At 40.9% G+C, this 22,356-nt stretch overlaps 1 protein-coding gene across 6 annotated transcripts in view; it reads left to right on the top strand.

Annotated features, from left to right (window-relative positions):
* The first annotated feature begins 320 nt into the window (after positions 1-320).
* The window catches only part of KYAT3 (kynurenine aminotransferase 3), a 35,097-nt gene continuing 13,061 nt past the window's right edge, over positions 321-22,356 (top strand). Inside the window, exons 1-6 of one of the 6 annotated variants that reach the window (XM_032770071.2) lie at positions 321-428; positions 6,502-6,602; positions 14,561-14,619; positions 15,995-16,139; positions 20,479-20,628; positions 21,753-21,839. In XM_032770071.2, the coding sequence (XP_032625962.1) occupies positions 6,504-6,602; positions 14,561-14,619; positions 15,995-16,139; positions 20,479-20,628; positions 21,753-21,839 (540 nt within the window). In that variant the 5' untranslated portion in view covers positions 321-428; positions 6,502-6,503. Of the gene's footprint in view, positions 608-6,501; positions 6,603-14,249; positions 14,354-14,560; positions 14,620-15,994; positions 16,140-20,478; positions 20,629-21,752; positions 21,840-22,356 lie in introns of those variants that run through there. The other 5 variants (XM_032770072.2, XM_032770073.2, XM_075067780.1 and 2 more) reach the window with 5 other exon arrangements.

Here is a 22,356-nt window from a genome sequence, read left to right as displayed (position 1 = left end):
ACACCCCATGCCCCAGCCCTGAGCCTCCAAACCTAGAGCTCTTTCCTGCACCCAAACCTCATCCAGCCATTACCAAAGCCTGCTCCCTACCCAGCCCTCTGCCCCGCCCTGAGCTGCTCCACACACAAACCTTCCGTTGGTCACAGCATCAACAGTTTCCTCAACTAGGTCCCACCAGAAAAAGGGTTGAAACCCACTGATCTAAGGGGGGCACCCAATGGATGGGGGAAGGGGCGCCCGGCACCAGCCGTGCGGCGCGGCTTTCTCTGCTGGGTGGGTCTTGGGGGCAGGGACGGGTACAAAGGTGAAGGGAAGGCCCGGGCAGAGACAGTCGCCTGGAGCCTGGGGAAGAAGGCCCTGGCCTGAACTCTCTCCCTATCCCCGCCCCTCTCAGGTGGGAAGCGCCGGGGCCGGGCGAAGCGGAAACGGTGAGTTGCGTGTCCCCTGTTCGGGCTGCCTGGACCGCCGCAGGCGCGACGCCTGGGAGAGGCCGCGCGTGGACCCGGGGTAAAGGGACAGCTGGCCTAGGCCTGCCGCCCGCGCCTCGCTCCCTTCCAGCCATTTCCCGGGCTCCTGCGGCCTGCGCAGGGCGGAGGAACCGCCACTGGTAGGTAGGGGGCTGCGCCCGCGAGGGGAAACTTACAGAGAACCCCCAGACTTCCGAGGGCTGGCGGGGGGCTCAGCTGAGAGCCTACAGGGGACGGGGTGCACGGGGGTAGCAGAGAGCCCTCAGCTTACAGGGGAGGTGGGGCTGCAGAGAGCTCCCAGGCTACGCGGGGGGCAGGGGGTGTAGGGACTACGTGGGGCAGCAGAGAGCTTCCAGGCTACAGAGGAGAGAGAGAGAGAGTGTGTGTGTGTAGGGGGCTCCAGAGAGCCCCTAGGCTTGTTTGGGGGACATTTCTCGCTGTCTTTTACTTCCTAAACTTCAGAGAATGGGGAGCAGACTCTAAAGCTGGTTCTAGATTTTACCTCTATCTCTGTAATGATCTCTAAATCCCAAATTATGTGGAGGCTCAAAATCAGGCTGCAAATCTAACTGTGTCTCACAATCCTAACTAAAGAAATGTGTGATTTATAGAGTGGCTGATGGCTTGTGGGCATCCCAACAAAACTGAAATGGAGGTACTGGCATTGTAGCTGACTCAGACTGGATCTACAACTTAGGCTGTACGTTGAATGGGGCTGTGAAAAATGTAACACCCTTTGTAACATAGTTAGGTCAACCTGACCTCTGCTGTAAAGGCAGCTAGGTCTATGGAAGAATTCTTCCATCAATCTAGCTACCAGGAGGTGGATTTAGGCCACGTCTACACTACCTCTTATCTCGGCAAAATTTTTGTCACTAGGGGTGTGGAAACCCCCCAACAAGAAGTTTCACCAGCATAAGTGGTAGTGTGCACAGTGCTATGTTGATGGGAGAGCTCCCACTGATAGCTCATGGAGGTGATTTTATTATGTTGACCTGTCGGCATAGAGCAACTACATGAGCATAGGTGCTGGAACTAGGGCTGTGAGGGGTGCTACAGCACCCCCTGGCTTGAAGTGGTTTCCATTATATACAGGGTTTACAGTTTGGTTCAATGGCTGTCACCACCCCCCACTATACAAATTATTCCAGTACTACTGTGTATGAGCAATCTTACAGCAGTGCAGCTGCATTGGTAAGTTGCTGCAAGCTCGCTAGTGTAGATATGGCCTTACTCAGCAATGGAATAACTGCTTCCATCACTCTAGTAAGCATCAAAGCTACTGTTACAGCAGTGTATTCACATTGCTGCTGCAAAGCTTGTAGTGTAAACATACCCTAAGGCAGGTGTTGTCTCAGTGATATGGCCTCTATTTCACTGTGAAAGCATTTCTGCAATTCTTCATGTTACTCTGCTAAATCATAGAAATATTTTTTTTCTGTTGAGAGTAACTGCAAGGTTACACCCATGTGTAGCCCATTGTGGTCAATGAAGTTCTATATGAATTTAAGGGGGTTAGCCCATGCCAATCAGATTGCAGGATTGGGGCCACAGGGCCTTCCATTTCTGTGCTGCAAATGTTACATGCTTCAGGATGAAAATAATCAGAAGTGATTAGGCAGTTATAAGTGAAAGCATGACAATAAATATAATCTGCTAAATACTAAAGATAGAGTGGAAATTAAAATTACAACTCAGCTCCCTGCCATATAGTACATTTTTTTTATGTTCTCTTCTCATGCAATATGAATCTAACACGGAAACAAAAATGATGAATCTTGCCCAGAATGACAACATAAAAATGGGTTTTCATGCACATCAAAGACTTGTGTGTCCTTTCAGAGAATGGCCGACCTGCCTTTTCTGACCATATTCCCCTAATGTTAACTGTAGCAATAATTGGACAATGGATAATCTCTTGGGTTGACCTATCTTGTATTTTATAAAGGGTATAAGTAAAACCTTGGAGTGAACTCAGTCAGAGAGGACCCTTTCCTTGCCCTAAGCCTCTATGCCCCAGACATAGCGGCCGCATATGAAGGCATACATCTGAGGTTTGGCCCTTGAAGCACTTGAAAACAGGAGAGAGAGCTGGTTTGAGATGTTGACAAGCTCCTATTTTTGCAAGTCCAACAGAAAATGTAAATATACATTATTTGAGGACTGAAGTGTTTTTAGTATTTTTGAGTATCATCTTCCTCACCAAAGCACACAAGGAAATTGGGCTACTCACAGTATATAAAACTATATGCAGGCTTAACCCTGTGAGATCAAGGCCCAGGAGAGTTTCTTCAAGCTCAAGAACAATGAACTTTAAAGGGAATTAGAATTGTTACAAAAATTGACAGATTGCTGGAAAGTGAAGTGTTGCTTTTGGTCTTTTATTAAAAAGAATAAAACAAATTCTCTCCCTCACACAAGTAAATTTTATTTTGATCTAACTTCTTATCTTTTCCCACTAGATAGCTTCGTGTCCCGGTTACAGACCCGTACATGAACTACCTTGAAGATCCTGTTTGGTCAGGAGGTAGAACGGTAGTGAAGATGTTAGGTCTGATACTGGGTTACTTTGCCAGGAGGAGTCAGGTGCTGGAGAGCAGGTTGTGGATAGGTGGTGCAGAGTAGGGGTGGTTGGGATCTGATCTTGGTCAGAGAGGAAGGGTATTCAGCTGTGTACCAGGCAGTGGGATACAGATGCTGAGCAGAGAACTGAGGAGCCGCATGAGACCAAGACCAGAGGCAGTTTACTTGATCGATAGGGGAGCAGGAGGACCAGAGGGCAGCACTAGAGATTGCCAATAAGAGGAGACAGTAAGAAAAGCCACTAGTTCTTTTCTCTTCCAGGTAGCTTCGCTCTAGGGCCTAGTGCAAAAAGAGAGAACAACAAATTTAAGAGACAATAATTTAACACCTCATCCCCTTCCCCATAAAAGACCAGCTATGATTGAAAACACCGCTAGAATTGTCGTACACTGCAATAATAGAGTTTAATGTTCTTGAGCTGGAAGAAGCTATGCATTTTCATGAGCAAGAACATAACATAGGAACATAAGAATGGCCATAATGGGTCAGACCTAAGGTCCATCAAGCCCAGTATCCTGTCAAATAAAGGTTTATTCTGGGGCTTTATAAAATGTTTCATCACCCACTCAGAGCAAATTAATTGACAAACTATTTAAAGTGACAGAGCCCAGAACTGAACTCACATTCTACAGGATCAAGGGGGATATTTAAATGTTATTTTTAAGGTATTAGTCTGTCCTGTACAACACAAATCTAAGGCTGCAGGTTTATGTGGAGGCAAACACATAGCAGGTCATGTTGCCTTTGCTTTGCTCCTGACTCTGTTTGGAAGAAGTTAATCTGTGTTACAAGAGGGAGAAGACAATATTTCTCATGGGCACAAAACTGAACACACTTGCACAATCTAAATAATGGTCCCCTTTAAATCTGAACAAATAAACCAAAATGTGGCACCAACAGAGGCTATCTAACAACTCTAGTTTGGTAGTTATTGCATGCTGAGACTCTGGGCTTTCTCTCTTGATATTGTTCAACAAAATATTGATGCTTTCCCCCCACTGTGCCCTTCATAAAACTTTCACAATTCAGTGTATTTTAATGGTGATAACAAAGGTCTCCCAATTTTTAATTCCAGATGTTCTTATTGATAGCAGTCAAACATCGGCAGGGGTCCAGGACTGCTGCTCTCTACTACAGCATAATGCATGCTACCTCTTGCTGTGCTCAGATTTCAGCTTGCTTGTCCATTGTGGTGCTTATTATACTTTCTTTTTTGGTGTACAACATTTTGACCCTGTTGTAATATCACTTACATTCACGAGTAACTTCACTCATGGGAAAACTTATTCGTGTGGATAAGGATTTGCAAGATTTCAGTCCTTGTTTATACTTTTGTTCTGGTCTCATCTTCTTCTTCTGTTCCTATTAACTCAGCAACAGCAGTGCAAAGCAGGCATGCTTCAATGCGGAATAACTGCTGAAAATGTTTGATGCAGTGCTGCATGAGAACTAGAGGAAGGCTGTCTATGCCTAGCAATTGGAAAAATAGTGCTAGTGTGTAATCTTATAAAATCTATGTTATCCATGTGGTTTATACTAATATATTTATAAAATATATTAAATATACAGAGGGACCTTCAAAACCTGGGCTGATTTCACAGTTACTATAAATGATCATATCACATGGACTAAGTGCTATTCTAAAAAAATGTCTGTAAAAGTAGATACAAATCAAACTTGGCAGACCTGTTCCTTTTCTATATTCAGTCATATCTGCTGACTTTAGTGTCAAAAGTAGCTGATGAGGCTACTAGATACTATTTCTATTTGTGTATCATCAACAGAATTGTTTACTGAGTTCCAATCAGCTACACCTGTGCAAATTTTTGAAGGTAGTAAGACTGCCCAGATGTCAGTGAGGGTCTAATTTGGCCTACAGAACCCGTATTACTGGTGATGGCTGCACGAGATGGAAAGAACCTATTTTGACTCTCAGGACTGTGATAAAATTTGTAGTTCTGGCATATAGTGGTGCCTGGGAATCAGTATATTTTTAACTGGACACATTTGATATGGAGTCATTGAAACAATACATATGAAAGTTCAAGATGCTTTAAAAAAAAGAATAATTTTTTGGTATGAACCACACTTTAAGGACAAGGTACAGTCATTCGTCTTTGACAGAGGATCTGTCCTCCTCAATGCTGACGTTCTGTGCTCTTCTAGGTTAAATCAGACCCTTTTAGTTTTATTTGCATTGTTTCCATTGCATTTATAATCCACTAAATCTTTCTCATTTAGGTACATATGGGCAGCCTACCTCTCTCTCTCGTCTTTTTTTTAAAAATAAATAAATAAATTTATTTCTCAGATTCCCTTTAACATCTCTCCCCATTTCCCATTGGATATACAGTCTGTAGTTTTCCTATTCTCTAATCATTGAGTTTTGCTGTACAAAGTTAATAATTACATTGCTGTGATGTTACAGTTCTGAAGTAGGTCAGTTAGGTTACATTGGAACTTATTAGAGAAAAACAACCATTTTGACATTGTCATCCAATACGTTTACTTAAATACACATTCTAAAAGTGGCTGTCCTGTAGTACTAGCTTTTGTTCCTTCTTTTTTGTGGTCGTGATTTACTGGGCTCATTTTTTCAGGTCAGTGAATAGGCTGTTACTGTCTGCAAAATGTCTTCTGTAGGTATATTATTTTCTGCTCTGATAAATTTGATGTTTGCCAAACCGGTTTAAACTTGATAGTTACTTTTATATAAAAAGAACAAAATAATGCATAGGTCTTGATTTCCACATTGACTACTGATTTTTTTTTTTAGGTGTCTCAATTTTGGCTTACCAAATTTGAGACACCTTAAAGGGGACTGATTTTTTCAAAGATGGATTCTTAGTACTTTAAAATCAGTTGCCTTAATAGCATTTCTCAGATGTGCACTACCAACTGTGATAGCAATTTTTTTTGTTTGTTTGCTATGTGAACACTTGTTCATAAAAAATCCATCTGCAACCACTAACTTGTTTCAAATATGCTAATGAAGAGCCATCAGATGATGGTAATTTTTAGTTGCTCCTGACCTGGCTGGATTTGAAGTAGTGGACTAGAAACAAGTTTCCATATCCCATTATCAATCCCCTAGCTGTATAGACTTTGGGTTTAGGTTTTTGTTTTTGTTTTATTTTCATCCATCTCTTGGTGAAGAGACCGTTATTTAATTCAGTTCTGTCAAATAGATTCAAACTTCCTTTTACATGATGATAAAAATGTCTTGCAAATTCACTGTTTAAAAAGCATCACTCCTATATTTAGGTCTGGTAAGGAAATAAGCTACTGGGGTGGGTGTGGGTAGGGTTGGGAGAAGAAGAAAAATCTCAGGCTCTAAAATTGCTTAACTTTGTGTAGGAAATGCACATTTCTGGTCTTGCATCTGTAAGTACTAGATAACGGCTTACCTTTTTTTTTTTTTTTTTTTTAAATCTTATAAATTATTGTGCAGGCATGTTTTTTGCTCAGCAAAGCCTCTGCTGCCTTGGCATTAGGACACAGCTACTGAAGACAGTTTATCCTGTAAGATTCTTCAGATTTTCGACCTCTGCAGTATGTATTCCATCAGTTCGTAGATTACAGTATATGTATGTCACGCTATATTTATTTTAGAGATGCACTCATTTTGTAACACTGCCGGTAAGTATATATTGGATTGGATGTCTACTTGGTTTAGTTCACTGAACCGATGATAAAAATGAAATTTTTGCCAGGCAGTTTAAGATTCATCCATGTTCTGTGAGGAAGTCCACAAAGCATTATGTTTTCTCTATTTTTTGTTGCCTTAATCCCAGACATTTAATATGAAAACTGCAATAAATTATTATTCAAATCAATCAAATGTTAAACCTTACTAGCATGATTATTGTTGTACATATCTGTTGCATTCTTTAAGTCAGTGGTTTCCAACCTTTTCCGGGTGGCAGGCGCTGGACGACGAGCCACTGAGGACCGTGGCTGGCAGACGAGCATCCGCCGAAATGCCGCCAAGAAGCGGCAAGGTCAAGAGGTGTCGCCGCTGAAAATCAGCGGCATTTTGGCGGTGACGTCTCTTGGTGACGCCGCTTTTTGGCGGCATTTTGGCGGTGACACCTCTTGATGACACCGCTTTTTGGCGACATTTCAGCGGATGCTTGTCCGCCGGCCAGTACGTGGGCGCACATAGATGCCCTGGTGGTCGCCATGGTACCCGCAGGCACTGTATTGGGAACCACTGCTTTAAGGCAATGTTAGTGGACACTGGAGAGGAAGGATGGTCCTATGGTTAGGGCATTAACCTGGGACTCAGGAGATGGGTTCTGTTCCCTGCTTTACCATAGTTCAGGGGTAGGTAACCTATGGCACGCGAGCTGATTTTCAGTGGCACTCACACGCCTGGGTCCTGACCATTGTTCCAGGGGCTCTGCATTTTAATTTAATTTTAAATGAAACTTCTTAAACATTTAAAAACTATTTACTTTACATACAACAGTAGTGTTAGTTATATATTATAGACTTATAGAAAGAGACCTTCTAAAAAGGTTAAAATGTATTACTGGCATGCAAAACCTTAAATCAGAGTGAATAAATGAAGACTTGGCACACCACTTCTGAAAGGTTGCCAACCCCTGCCATACATTTTGTGTGTGACTTTGGGTAAGTCAGTCTCTCTGGCCCAGATCCATAAAGAGACCTTAAGTGCTTAACTCACAGTTTTAGACCACGGCAGTTCTCACCTAACCCTGTAGTTGTCTAAACTCACTTAGTTCCTAAATTTTTCTCTGGAGAAGTTCCCTATGCACCCATGTTTCTGACCATGTGCACTGCTGCCTCACTCTAGGTGTCTGGATGCCCATCTCCTACTTAAGCCCTAGTACAATCCACAAACCAGGGGATGGTAGACATTTGCCAACCAGCCCCAGTCCAATAGGCATACTCAGATTATGCCTACCAGACTGGGCCCCATTCAAAATTAAAGAGGTGATGGTGATGCCTCCCTCGTGGTGGTTAGAGCACTTATATGGAATGCAGGGATCCCAGGTTCAGGTCTCCCATTTGCCTGATGGGGAGAGAGGATATGAACTGGGATTTCCCGCTTCTCAGGTGAGTTGTCTAATCACTAGGCTATTGTACCATGGGTATCTCAGTCTTTCCAACGTGGAACACCTTCCACAAGAGAGACTGAGAACACTCCTCATTTGAATATCGTCTACCCTAGTGGTTAGTGTACTCTTCTTAGAGGTAGAAGACCTCTGTTCAGATCCTCTTTCCCCCTCATGTGGAGCGGGGAATTGAACCTAGGTCTCCCACCACAATAACTTTCTCCTCTGGCATTTTGTACAAGAGGTGCCTAGACACCTAAGCCACCTAACTTCAGGAGGGAGGTTCCCAGCTGTGGATTGCAAGCAGAGATAGGTACTTCCTTGCAGCCTGCACTTAAGCGCCTAACTTTTTGATAGGTGTGAGGCTTAAAACACACATCTTTCATAGGCATCTCCCATTGGCTAGCTAACGTGCTTCCCATCTAGCATGCTGGCATTTGTCGATTACATTCTAAGGTACATATCTCTTCCCATTGATTGTATAGGGACCCTAGATGCCTAACCCAGGCTTTGTGGATCCCATTGTTGTTCTAGTGATTTTTGTAGGTGCCTAAAACTTAGGTGTTGCAATGTTTAGTGTTGCAATGCCTAAATCCTGTTGTGAATCTGGGCCTCCATTTCCCATCTATAAAATGGGGATTATAGTATTTCTCACAGGGGTGTTGCAGGGGATAATATGCCAATAGGATAGTAGATACTGTGCCAATAGGAGCTAGCTATACAGGTACTTGAGAGAGAGCAACACTTGATTAAGTTTATTGTATATAATTCTTGAAGTCTCACTGAAGTTGCTTATGAAATCATGTGGCGTCATTTTATATCTAACTTTGTCAAAAGAAGGTGCAGTTTTTCACCATAATGGAGGAGATCCTAGGGACAGTGTAATGGAACATAGTAAGTACATTACTGGATCAATCCAGCATCCTGGTCTCAGACAGTGGCCATCACTAGATACTTCAGAAATAGGTGCAAGACCCCCATAGTGTACAGTTATAGAATAAATTCCCCTTGGGGGAAGTTTCCTAAACTCCAAGCCAAGTTGGCTTATGCCCTAGAGCAGGATATTTTATTTACATTGTGTTTTATATCTTATCTAATAATGGCGTAGGTGTTGTCATTGTCCATACAGATGTCTAATCCTTTTTTTGAATCCTGTTAAGTTCTTGGCTTCAATAATAGTTCATGGCATTGAATTCCACAGGTTAATTATGCATTGTGTAAAAGTACTTCTTTTTATCAGTATTAAACTTTCACTTTCATTGGATGTCTCCTTGTACTTCTGTTATAAGAAAAGGTAAATAGCACTTTGTCTGTCATGTCCCCTCTTATTCATCTCCTTTCTATAACAACCATTGCTAATAGGGGCTGGACGTGCTTGGAAGTCATGAATTTAGATCTTGAAGGGGGGATACTTCATGTTGTTTAACACTGATCAAGATTCTGCTAGCACTTCATCTTAAATAAATCACTTCCATTCCTTGGCTTGAAGGATGGTAGAACCAATCATGTAATTGAAAGAGTGGCATATGATATAAAATAGGGAAATTCTCAGCATTCTCACTAGCATCTGGACACAGTTCAGCAGTGTTTTTTTCTTCTCCCTGGAAGAAAGCTCTATTTTCTTAATCATACTTCATTTTAATAATTTCAGTTAATTGCTTGGCCTTTAAAAGTTGAAGTAAGCAGAGCTAGAACCCAAAACCGAGCTGAGGGTCTTGATAGCCAATACAAGGTCAGCAGTTCCATTTTATGACATCAGAATCAAAACTAAGATCAAGGTACATAGGGAGAGAAAGCTCTAATTTTTAACAATTGAACATATAATGTTCTGTGATATGAAGGCTGAGTCTTTTAGTTCTCAGTAAGTTTTCAGCCAGGAGAGAGAGATTTAGTACCATTTAAGCTTACTATGATTCAGTCATAACAATCCTGCTATTGATCAGCCTGTTGTGGTAGCTAATTGAAGTGGTCTTAAGAGTTGGTCAATACAATGATCTGCCCACTGGACCACACAGAATTCTGATTCTTAACTAGAGAGATTCAGCACTAGACTTCTCAGTTCTACCTAGTAAAAAAAGAAAAAAAGACTAGCATGTGAAGACAGGGACGCTGCCAGAAGTGCTTATTTGAAAAGGGCACGATAAAATATTCATATTATTGGGGAGTGTATTATAGCCACACACTAATCTCAGTCTGCATTATGCTCATCAGTGCAGAGGTTGAGTACTCTTTTAGACACTTGCGTATACCAGAGTAATGGACCATATCTAACCAGAACTCCCTTTTAACCGCAATTTGGATATGTCCCTTGTCAACAGTCGCACATTCACACGCCAAGTTCTACAAAACTGATTTGATGTCTTATTGGGATAAATGGGACTGTACTATGCTAAACTTCGTTGAAATTTGTGCCATGTGTCTGAGATTAGAATCTGGCCTGTGCAGTAAAATTATAGTGAAAGAAGTGATTTGACATCATAGACCCCTATCCTGCGAACACTTGCAACATGGGCTTAACTTGCAACATGGGCTTAAAAATCAGTGGGGGCTACTCACACTAATAATGTTAAGCATGTTTATGTTTGCAGGATTGGGGCCTGTTAGTATTAAATTAGGTGGAATAACTGGGCCAAAGGTGTTAATATAACACAGATACTGTCCAACATTAAACAGTTTTAAACGAGGTTTTGGGTTTGGCATACAAAGACCTCAGCCTCCTTAGTACAGTATCATGGCAAACACACCATTAAAATCTTTCTAAGACTTTATTAATAATACAGAAAAAGAATGAAAAACAGTTAAAGCATTTGAAATGTAAACTATTGAATCAGGCTTTCGTTTTACAAAATCCCTTGTTCCTTTCACTTTACCTAGAGAGGTGTGTTTTTTGACAATCTCTTAGGTGGTATCAAAGATTGAAGTAATTGTCATTTTGAGTGAAAAGAGAAGAAGTTAGTTGAGATGGGCTAGAGCTGCTGTTGCTACTGTTAAAGTCCAATCCCATTTCCTAAGAGGAAAAAACAAGACACAAACAAAGGGGGAGAGAAAAGAATAGCAAAGAAAATGAAGCTTTTGTCTCTGAAGTTGACTTTCACTTGCAAACCTCACTGCTGGAAAAAACAGGCATGGCACACCATCTTATCAGCCATTCTGGGACTCAACAAACTCATTCCAGCATTGGGGTGCTTAGGGCATTACTTTTAGCTGCCTCTCTGGTCACAGGCTCGCAGCAGTGTTGCAAAATATACAGTCTTGGTTGACTAAGCCAGGCTCATATTAGACAGAAGGAGAAAGGGGAGAGCGATAGGAAAGAAAATAAATGTGGTACATAAGGAAAAGAGCACAGCGAGGGTGCGGGGAGTGAAGTTTTACATCCCAGGTTGTGTTCAGGATTTAGCTGAAAATTCTGGAGATGGTGATGTCATCTAACTCCCTCTCTCTAGCCCAGCCTGGTTAGGAGGGATTAGGATGAAAATGGTCATGGGTTCCAAGAGACAGTGGGGGTGGCAGCCATGATGGTGACGCTTGCTCAACAGCCCTAAATTACTTTTTGTGAAGGACCTTGAAAGGTAGTGATGGGTGGAATAGCCCATCCCCTCAATATTTTTGTCCACCAGTTAGGCCTAGTTTCTGACACAAAAGTTTTGGTTCACTGATTTCTGATCCCATGCTTTGCACAGGCATGATCTTAACGCAGTTATTGAGTTCTATCGTTGAGTTACTGTCTGAACTATAAAGAGGGGGTGGTGGGAATGGGTTTGCGCTTTTATTCTTTGTTAGACTGTATGAAGAAGGCCAGAAAAGTTTTTCCTGCTTTCTCTCTCTTTCATTGTGTGTTGTTGTGTTTGTAAACTTTAAAGATACCACAAATATTGGGTCTGGTCGTCCCTGGTTTTATAGGAAGGCTCCTTGGAGGTTTATTATATGTGAATTTTCTCAACCCCTAATTCAAGAGCATGTGTGTTTATAACAAAAACATTTTCTCCCCAGTATTTGAGATAAATAAGTGTTAAGTTTTGAGTAGTCTGAATAAAAATAATTTCAATGAATCTTAATGACTATTGCAAACTGCTCCAAGTGCAAGGTCCATTTCTTTGACCGTGCCTTCTCTAACAAACAAATAGCTACATATAATTATATAAAATATAATTAGGGCTGTCAAGCAATTAAAAAAAGTAATTGCAATTAATCGCACTGTTAATAATAGAATTTATTTATTTAAATATTTTGAATGTTTTCCACATTTTCAAATAAAATGATTTCAATTATAACACAGAATACAAAGTGTATGGTACTAACTTTATTTTTATTTTTGATTACAAATATTTGCACTGTAAAAAACAAAATAAATAGTGTTTTTCAATTCACCGTATACAAGTACTGTATGACAATCTATGTGTCATGAAAGTTGAACTTACAAATGTAGAATTATGTACAAAAAATAACTGCATACAAAAACAAAAATGTAAAACTTCAGAGCCTACAAGTTCACTCAGTCCTACTTCTTGTTCAACCAATTGCTCAGTCAAACAAGTTTGTTTACATTTGCAGAAGATAATGCTGCCAGCTTCTTGTTCACAATGTCTCCTGAAAGTGGAACGGGTGTTCGCATGGCACTGTTGTAGCTGGCATCGCAAGATATTTACATGCCAGATTCGCTAAAGATTGATATGTCCTTCATGCTTCAACCACCGTTCCAGAGGACGTGTGTCCATGCTGATGATGAGCTCTGTTCAATAACAATCCAAAGCAATGTGGATCAATGCACGTTCGTTTTCATCCTCTGAGTCAAATGCCACCAGCAGAAGGTTGATTTTCCTTTTTTGGTGGCTTGGGTTCTGTAGTTTCTGCGTTGGAGTTTTGCTCTTTTAAGACTTCTGAAAGCATTCTCTGCACCTCATTCCTCTCAGATTTTGGAAGGGACTTCAGATTCTTAAACCTTGGTTCGAGTGCTGTAGCTATCTTTAGAAATATCACATTGGTACCTTCGTTGCGTTTTGTCAAATCCGCAGTGAAAGTGTTCTTAAAACAAACAACATGTGCTGGGTCATCATCCGAGACTGCTATAACATTAAACAGATGACAGAATGCAAGTAAAATAAAGCCAGGGACATACAATTTTCCCCAAGGAGTTCAGTCACAAATTTAATTAACACATTCTTTTTTTTAATGAGTGTCATCAGGATGGTAGCATATCCTCTGGAATGGTGGCCGAAGCATGAAGGGGCATACAAATGTTTAGCATATCTGGTAGGTAGATACCTTGCAATGCCAGCTACAAAAGTCCCATGAGAATGTCTGTTCTCACTTTTTGGTGACGTAAATAAGAAGTGGGCAGCATTATCTCCTGTAAACGTAAACTTGTTTGTCTTAACAATTGACAGAATGAGAAGTAGGACTGAGTGGACTAGTAGGCTCTAAAATATTGCATTGTTTTGTTTTTGAGTGCAATTATGAAACAAGAAAAAATCTACATTTGTAAGTTGCACTTTCACGATAAAGAGATTCACCTCATACAAGTACTGTGGTGCAATCGAAAAATACTGTTTCTTTTTGTTTATCATTTTTACAGTGCAAATATTTGTAGTAAAAATAATAATGTAAAGTGAGCACTGTACACTTTGTAGTCTGTGTTGTAACTGAAATCAAATATGTGAAATGTAGAAAAACATCCAAAATATTTAATAAATTTCAATTGGTGTCCTATTGTTTAACAGTGCAATTAATTGAGATTAATTTTTTTAAGTTAATTGCATGAGTTAACTGCGACTAATCTACAGCCCTTTTATAAATAAATAAAAAAAACAAACTGATAGAAAAAGATGCTTCAATGCACATACTTCTCTCTGGGGGAAAGAGGATGACCAAACACCAGAATAGATGTGCAGTACTAAATGGTGCTCAAATACTCTGGAGATGAGCATAGTATGAGAACTTGTATAGAACAGAATGATGTTTCATTTCCATGGCATCTCTGATGTCATAATCCTACCTGTTCTGAACTCACCCATAGATTTTTCTTGGGAAAATTGCGTAGAAAATACAGATTTTCAAATCGGAAAGGGAGGAAAGTCACTCAGCCCTTCAAATCTTTTATTTTATTTTTTTTTTTAAAAAGGGTTCAACCCCTTTTTTGCCATTTGTAGGTCACTGGCAAATACTGTGCACTACGTTCTGCCGTGACCGCCATCCCTGCCCTGACTTCAGTGAGTTTGTGTAGTGGTAAGTCATAATGTAGAGTATTTTGTTTATTTTAAAGTTAGACTGAACTCAAGCTATTATCATTCATTAATATCAGCAATGTTATGTTATTGAACTTGTTCAGTTATGGTATCTTTGGGTTTCTTATGCAATGTTACAATTGTCTAACAATATAAGACTTCGTAATTTTTAACAAAATCCCTTTGTCTATATATTTTGATCTTTTAGACAATGGCCTTCAAGCACAGAAACACAAAACGAATTGAAGGGCTTGATGTCAATGTATGGTAAGTGACACATTAAAATATATGCAGAATTCTAAAAATCAGCTAGTGTGTTATCTTTTCCAAACTGATTGATTATCCAGTACCACAGAGATATACAACTCTTGTTATCCCTGGTGCTGAGTTGTATCCACACACATACCTAGAAGATAGATTCAGTGGGCCAAATGTGGTGGAGATCTGTATTAAGCCTATACAAGGTCATAAACTGTGACTAAGTTCGAATTCTGAAGTGCAGAATGAACCAATCTAAAACAAAAGTAATTCTTAGCAGGAGTGCTAGAACAATTTGTATATTGGGGGTGCTGAGAGCTATTGAACCACATTGTAAACCCTGTATATGATGGAAGCCACTAGTTCCAGCACCTATAATTCTTAGGTATGGTGGCAACACAGGGCTACAGATTTATAGATTAGTTTTGTTGAACAACCTAGCTTTGCTAATTTACACTGGTTTCATTTAACCATCTTGAACATGTCACTGTAGAAATCAACCTAATATATTTTACTATATTTTTATCCAGGGCTTAAATTGGTCTCAAAGTAGCATCAGGTGTGTCATTGCCAACTAGTGGGATTTCATAAGTTTGTAACATTAACTGAGGGGTTGGACAGATTGTTTAAATGCACTTACTGCCCTCTCGCCAGTGACCATCCTGCCTCATACTCCTCACAGCAATTTCTGTTATTGATGACTGTGTCTGTGACCCTGTAACTGTAATTTTTTATCTGGTTAACATTTGGATGGTGAGGGAAGGGCAGAAGGAAAGACTCACATAAAAGGAAAAAAAAATTTCAGATTAAAAATTCTATAATTAGCTTTTGGCAGGCTTAATGGAACAACTAACGAACTCTATGAATCAGTCCATAGACTGGTATGACTAGGAATGTTTACAGAGCTCAGTGAGAGGACTGGCTAATGCTGTGAGTCTTGCTGGCTTAAATATTTGCTAGACTTGTCAGGTTAGATTCACCCCAGTAACTGAACCTGCCTGCTTCAGCAAGATCCAGTATGTTCTGTGTGTGGGGGATTCACCCCAGCAGTATTGTTTCACCGCTGCCTTCCTTCAGGGAGTACGTTGGAGGTTGTCAGTTTTTGTTTGCAGCCAGAGTCCCGTATGAGTCCTGGCAATACAGGCTGTTCAGGAGATATGCTCTGCAGACACCATCTCCCCAGATGTTTCTGCCCACACTTGGGGTTCCCAATAGTTTTGCAGTGCCCCATCCTCTCCTCTAGTGGTCTTTCCTTTGCTAGAGGCCATTTGCCTTCTGTGAATTTGGTCCATTGTGGATTCAGCCCATTGCTTTTACATTTAAAGTATGACAAATGAGCAGGACAATTTTCTTGGTAAAACTTTTAACACATATTTTTCCCTAGGGTTGAGTTTACCAAAGTGGCTGCAGACCCCTCAATTGTTAATCTTGGTCAAGGCCTTCCAGATATATCCCCTCCTAGCTATGTTAAAGAAGAGCTAGCCAAAGCAGCGACAGTTGATAGGCTGAACCAGTACACACGTGGCTTTGTGAGTACATTGAACTTTGGGGAAAGCTTGTTACATGGGAAACTTTAAGACTTGCTTTTAAGTTAGGTGTATAACTTTGTTCCCTTTCATCTTGGCTTCTCTTCCTCCTTCCAAGCATGAGTTTCTATAATAGAGTTTACCAGCTGCTGATCAGCATCCCCAGTGTAGTTTTATTTAAAGCAGAGTCCTTCATTCAGATCATTATCTTATAGTGCAGCACGTGTACCCTGCCAATCCTCTGGCCAGGTCACTTGTGGTCTCAACCCCTTTCAGGGAATCCAATTCCAGTACAACAATAGTCCAGTAGCTTCATGCCAGGTCTTCAGCCCAACTTCACATTTGCAAGGGAGTCTCATTTTACATGGGGGTTAGGTTCGAAAGTTAGCATGTAAGGTGAAAATTGCATATGGTCAAAATTACCCTTGAAAATCCCTTAAATCGCCCATAAAGTACAGTATACTGTACATGGTTTTGTGTATACAACCCTGTACAGTAATATATGTAATTACAGCATATAATAAAGAGTACATATGCAAAATATAATTTTACAGTATTTTTAATTACATGAGAGAGAGATGGAAGAAGGAAAGAATAAAAAAGGAAAACAGTAAACCTAACCACTCACCATTCATCCTGGATATTCTTGCTAGTCTACGACGATGATGACAATGGTGATGCAATGATGAGGATGATGATTAGTACAGTGCCCGTATGATGAACGATGAGATGATGAAGATGGGCGCTGTACACACTCCAATGATTAGTCTTCCTCTTCTCCTGACAAAACTACTGGGGGGTCGTCAGGGCTTGATGTCGATCCAGGAGATGGAGATGATGGAGAGCGAGTCGCAGACGAAGTAGATGGCTGTGGTTCAGCTCGAGAAGTTGATTGCGGAGGCTCAACTGCTGCTGGTTGTTTTTTCTTGAAAAACATGGTGATCAGCAACTGTCGCTGTTGTCTCTTGAGCTACTCAAACATTGCTTGATAGGGTCTCAAATCATCCGTAATACTAAGTATGATTTTGAGGCTTCGTTCCATAGAGGGATCATATTCAGAAATTAAATCATTCAAGTGTTTTACTGCTTGGAACACTTGAGCAAATTTATGAACATTCCAACTTGCTGGCTCTTCCTGTTCGTTGTCTTCATCATCATCATCTTCGTCTTCTGTAGACAATTTTTCAGTTCCTCTAACTCTTCACTAGTCAATGTTTCTCTGCCCTCAATTAATTCTTCAATTTCTTCCTCAAGGATGTTGACGAAACCATCACCACCCACTTGCCTGGCCCTCTCAACAATGTATTTCACTTCTTTGTCAATGGTTGGGAAACGCTTAAAATCATTCACACATTCTTTCCATAAGTTTCGCCAACATGCATTGACTGTTGCATCCATTGCCTGTTTAATATAAGTGATGCAATCGGCAATGTTGAAGGACTTCCAACACTCCCATCACATTAAGATTGAGATCAACATTCATAGCGCTACGTATCTGTGAGAACGTAAGCCTTGTGTACGTGACCTTGAAACAGCAAATCACCCATTGGTCGAGAGGTTGGAGGATGGAGGTGGTATTAGGGGGGAGAAAGACGACTTCAACGTAGTCATGCGCAAACTGGAGTGCTTCAGGGTGGCCAGGAGCATTGTCTATGATCAGCAACACTTTAAAGTCAAGTTCTTTCTCTTCGAGATACCGCTTGCCCTCCAGAATGAAACGCTTGTGGAACCAATCCAGAAATAATGCTGCCATCACCCAAACCTTTTTATTTGATTGCCAGAACACAGGCAGGAGATTTTTGTTCTTGCCTTTTACGGCACGGGGATTTGCAGCCCTGTAGAGCAAGCCTGGCTTTATTAAATGCCCAACCGCATTGCCACAAAACAACACAGTCACACGATCTTTAGCTGCTTTGAAGCCAGGGGCTTGTCTTTCTGATTTCGAAGTGTAAGTGCAGTTGGGCATTTTTTTCCAGAAAAGCCCAGTCTCGTCAGCATTAAAATCTTGTTCTGGAAGATAGCCCTTTTCTTCTATGATTTTCTTTAATTGTTCAGGGTAGGCTTTTGCTGCCTCTTCATTGGCAGATGCAGCTTCACCAGTAGTCTGCACCTTTTTGAGGTTGAAGCGGTTCCTAAAACCGTTAAGCCAACCTTGGCTGGCTTTGAATTCCTTCTCATCAGAAGGCTGTCCCTCTTCAGCACGAGATTTGAACAGTGCATAGAGGCTAAGAGCCTTTTCTCGCAATGTGTTGCCATTGATAGGCACATGTTTACGGCTGGAAGACATGAATCGTAAGTTTAATGCCTTTTCAGTGTTCACTACAGTCTTATCAATACCTGGCTCGTCACCTTAGCAGTTATTGGAGCACTTGATGCCATGGCTTGACGAATTTCTCTCTCTCTCGAATCTTGATGGCACGGATTCTGGTTTCTTTGCGGCCATATTTACGCGACACGTTGGAGACCAACATACCATGTCTCAATAAGTCCAACACAGCCAGTTTTTCCTCCAGCTTTGGAACAGATTGTTGTTTCTTTGCTTGAGCACCAGATGAAGTAGTTGGCTTGCATTTAGGGGCCATGTTATACGAAAAATATGTATCTTTAAACACTAGAATCACACTCAGCGTGGCGAGATGCTCACACTATGAGAGGCTCACGGGAACTGAGACTGACTGAGGGAACAGCAGATTCACGTCTCTCATTTAACGCTCACTCCAGGGCATACGCTCATTGAGTAGAATGATGGGCGGAATTCCCTGCACTACTGTATTTAAATTGTTATTTTTCTTTTTTTTTGCCAAACGCGTATAGTTGAATTTGTGTAAGTTAAATGCACGTATGATGTGACTCCACTGTATTGGCCTTCCAGCCCTTGTCTCCAGGAATCTCCACACCACCATCCTCTGAGGGTCAGTAGGGGAAGTAGGCCCATCCTTCCCTGTGGGTTCCAGTTCAGGGACCCTGCAATAAGTTGTTAAGATATGTCTGCTCAGACTTCCACTTCTTCCGTAGGTTACTCCCTACCTCAGCTTGGCCTCAGATACCAAAAAGAGAGTAAATTAGTTACAGGGAACAAAACAAAGTCAAAGGTTGTATATGAGGCGTACCTGCCCCAGAGAGACTCTGGCATCGAGCAGTTCCTAGTTTTCTGCTGGGCCCAGCTGGCCTCTCTTCAAGGGGCTAGCACAAGAAATCCGCATCTTCTCCCAGTTAGCCGCTACTAAGTTGGGCCGAGGCCCCAGAAAGTTGAGACTTCCTTGTCAACCTCCTCCTGGCGCTGGCCAAGATGGCCATCCATTACACCAGGAGAAGGAATCTGGACAGGTTCTGATGCTCTTTGGCTATGGGAGTCTATTTCCAGTCTCATCCAGTTGCCTCCAGGCAGAATTCCTCTGGGCAATACGCAGACTCCTTAGATGTCTTTAAGGAGTAGTGAGTGCTGTCCAGGGTTCGCTGCTTGGTGTCCCCTTCTGGGTTCCTGATTTTTCAACGTTTAATCTTCACTCTAATCTCTTTCTTTCTTTCTTCCCTCCCTCCCCCAAGAATTCAGTTGTGGCCTGGGTTCAGGGTCCCCTTTGGTCTAGTTGCCCATCTCAGTACTCACAATAGATACTAAGCTGGGCTTTCCTCTTTTATCTCCTCCCTCCAGGCTTGATATCTCTTACAGGTGTAATAGACGGAGGTTTATTGAGCCCACAGGCTCTCATTAACCTCTTTCCAGCCAGTGGGGGGCCTGTATACCCCATTACAATACAGACAGATGGGGGAGTGCAAGGAAAGGAAACAATGTTACCTCTCCCTCTCTGTGCTCTATAGAGGAGGGGATGAAATGGGGTCATATATTATCCTTCATAACTGGCCTAGCACACCAGAGGCTCCTGGAGCTACTTTTGGGGTAGGATGATGCTAAACTGGTATTTTAGAGCTCAAAAACATCAGATGTAGAAAGAATTGCCTGGTAGGAATCAAGAAATTGAACCTTTCCCCATCACCCACAAACCCCTTTAAATCCCACTAGTGATTTTAGGCTAAAACTCCTAGTAGTGTAGGGCCTCATCTCATATTTTTCTTTGTTTCAAACAAACAAGCTCCCCACTACCCTTCGTTTTTATTTTTCTGAATGAAAGAAATCAAACACTTACAGCACAAAATCTCCTCTAAATCATACCAGTAATCTCCTAACTATTAATAATTCTGCCCACAGTTATTTCTGTTTATTGAGAGGTAAATCGTGTATGTGTGTGTAGATAGATATATTTTGTATTATCAGTTGTCTGTATTACCTGTTACTTAATACATAGCGCACACATCCAAGTGTGTTATTCTTTATTTTGAACAGGGCCATCCATTGCTGGTGAAAGCCTTGTCCCAGGTATATGAGAAGATTTGTGGAAGGAAGATTGACCCTTACACAGACATCTTGGTGACAGTGGGAGGATATGGATCTCTGTTTAGTGCAATACAGGGATTAATTGAAGAGGGAGATGAAGTAAGCTTTATCTGAAGTATTTTATTATAGCTACCAAAATAAAATTAATTATGTTGATGTTTTGTTTTTAATGTTTTTTAAAAATATGTAAATTGCAGTTTTATCTATTTGACCTATGCCAAACAATTAAGAGCCCTGTCGTGTAGATGAGGGGCTGGCAAACACTTTTAGGATTAGGCCATATCTCAGTAAGGAGACTGTCTCGTGGATGCCTCCATCTCATTCACCAACACGCAGGCCTCCTCTCCTGTTTGTTGTACTTTTCATAGCTTCTACATCATTGCTGCTGTTAACACCCACTGATTCCTATTTTACGAACTTTGTGGGCTGCTGTTTGCATCAAGAAGCTAAATATGGTACAAGGTATCTGTTCTCAATGTTTGAATAGCCATTATATTTCAGGTTTTGTGTCAGACTATTGTATGGTACCAATGTGAAGGGGGAAAAAAGTATACACATTTTTAAAGTTAGGATCATACCCCAGTATTTGTTTTCATATGTTAGGTCTGATGATTTATCCTTTCATTATTGCTTTGTTTTCCACTGCTACCAGATACTTGAAATGGCTTTTTGGGATGCACTGTAACTGACGAGTGCTTTTTCTGGTGTGGTACACTGGCTTTTTTCCTTTTCTTAAGACTACTTCTGTTTTATGTTCTCATCTGTTTTCTCTCTCTTCCCAGTTGCTTTGATCTTCTCTCCACTTTTGTCTCTATCACTCTTTGAGTCATTCGTATTACCCTAATCCTTTGCTATTGTTCAATAACCCTTTTGTCTCCACTCTCCACATTTTAATACCTTTTGTGTCTCTATCTGTAAGCACTTCTAACATTATATGCTAGTAGCAACTGTAGCATCTAACTTGAGAAGAACTGCCCACGTCTAACCTCTGAAGTACTACCAATATCTGTTATCTGAGTGAGTAGTACCTCTAATTATCAGATTGAGAACATTGCCATATGATGTCCTAAAACGATGAAAATGGTGCATTATCAAATCAGGTTGAATGCCCAAGGGTCACAGTAAATTCATATGGCCAAAGTAAATCTGAAGAAAGTAATATGATGTTATTACACATAGTAATTTCTCAATTCTAGGTCTTGCTGACTGTGTTTTAATTTCAGGTGATAATAATTGAGCCATTTTTTGACTGTTATGAACCCATGGTGAAGATGGCAGGAGGAAAACCTGTTTTTATCCCATTGAGATATGTATGTGTTTTTTTTTTTTTTTAATTTAGTATTAATCACCGAATTCAAAATTCTTTCGTGAGACTAATAATATTCGATAATCACATTATAGGAGATGGTCCCTGTCTAGTTTTTCTTAACACAACTATATAATAAATGAGATAAAATGCAACAATATAAGGTTCAGAGGTGATGCTATCTAAAGCATTATAGACATAGTGCTCTACAAATGTTGTAAAGAGTAGGGCCCTGTTTCCCATTTAATTCAGCTTCTGCATGCTGAAAGCTCCTAAAGTCCTTTTGTTTGACACCATCAGAAAAGTTTTGAAACACAAAATAATGGAAGGGTGATCACATGCCCATACAGTTTACATACGTTATTTTAAAGAGTTGGTTTCTGATCCTGTTCAGCAGCTTGTGAAGAGATATAGTCTCTAATCCAAAAACTGCGTACTAAATTAGGAATGGTTTTCCATTTACCACAAAAAGCGGAATGACTGTTTCCTTTTTAGTTATGGAGATGAGCAGTTTCTCTGTG

This window comes from Chelonoidis abingdonii, chromosome 7 (assembly GCF_003597395.2).
Source record: "Chelonoidis abingdonii isolate Lonesome George chromosome 7, CheloAbing_2.0, whole genome shotgun sequence".
Classification (NCBI taxonomy): Eukaryota; Metazoa; Chordata; order Testudines; family Testudinidae; genus Chelonoidis; species Chelonoidis abingdonii.
This window is presented reverse-complemented; position numbering and strand designations above follow the sequence as displayed.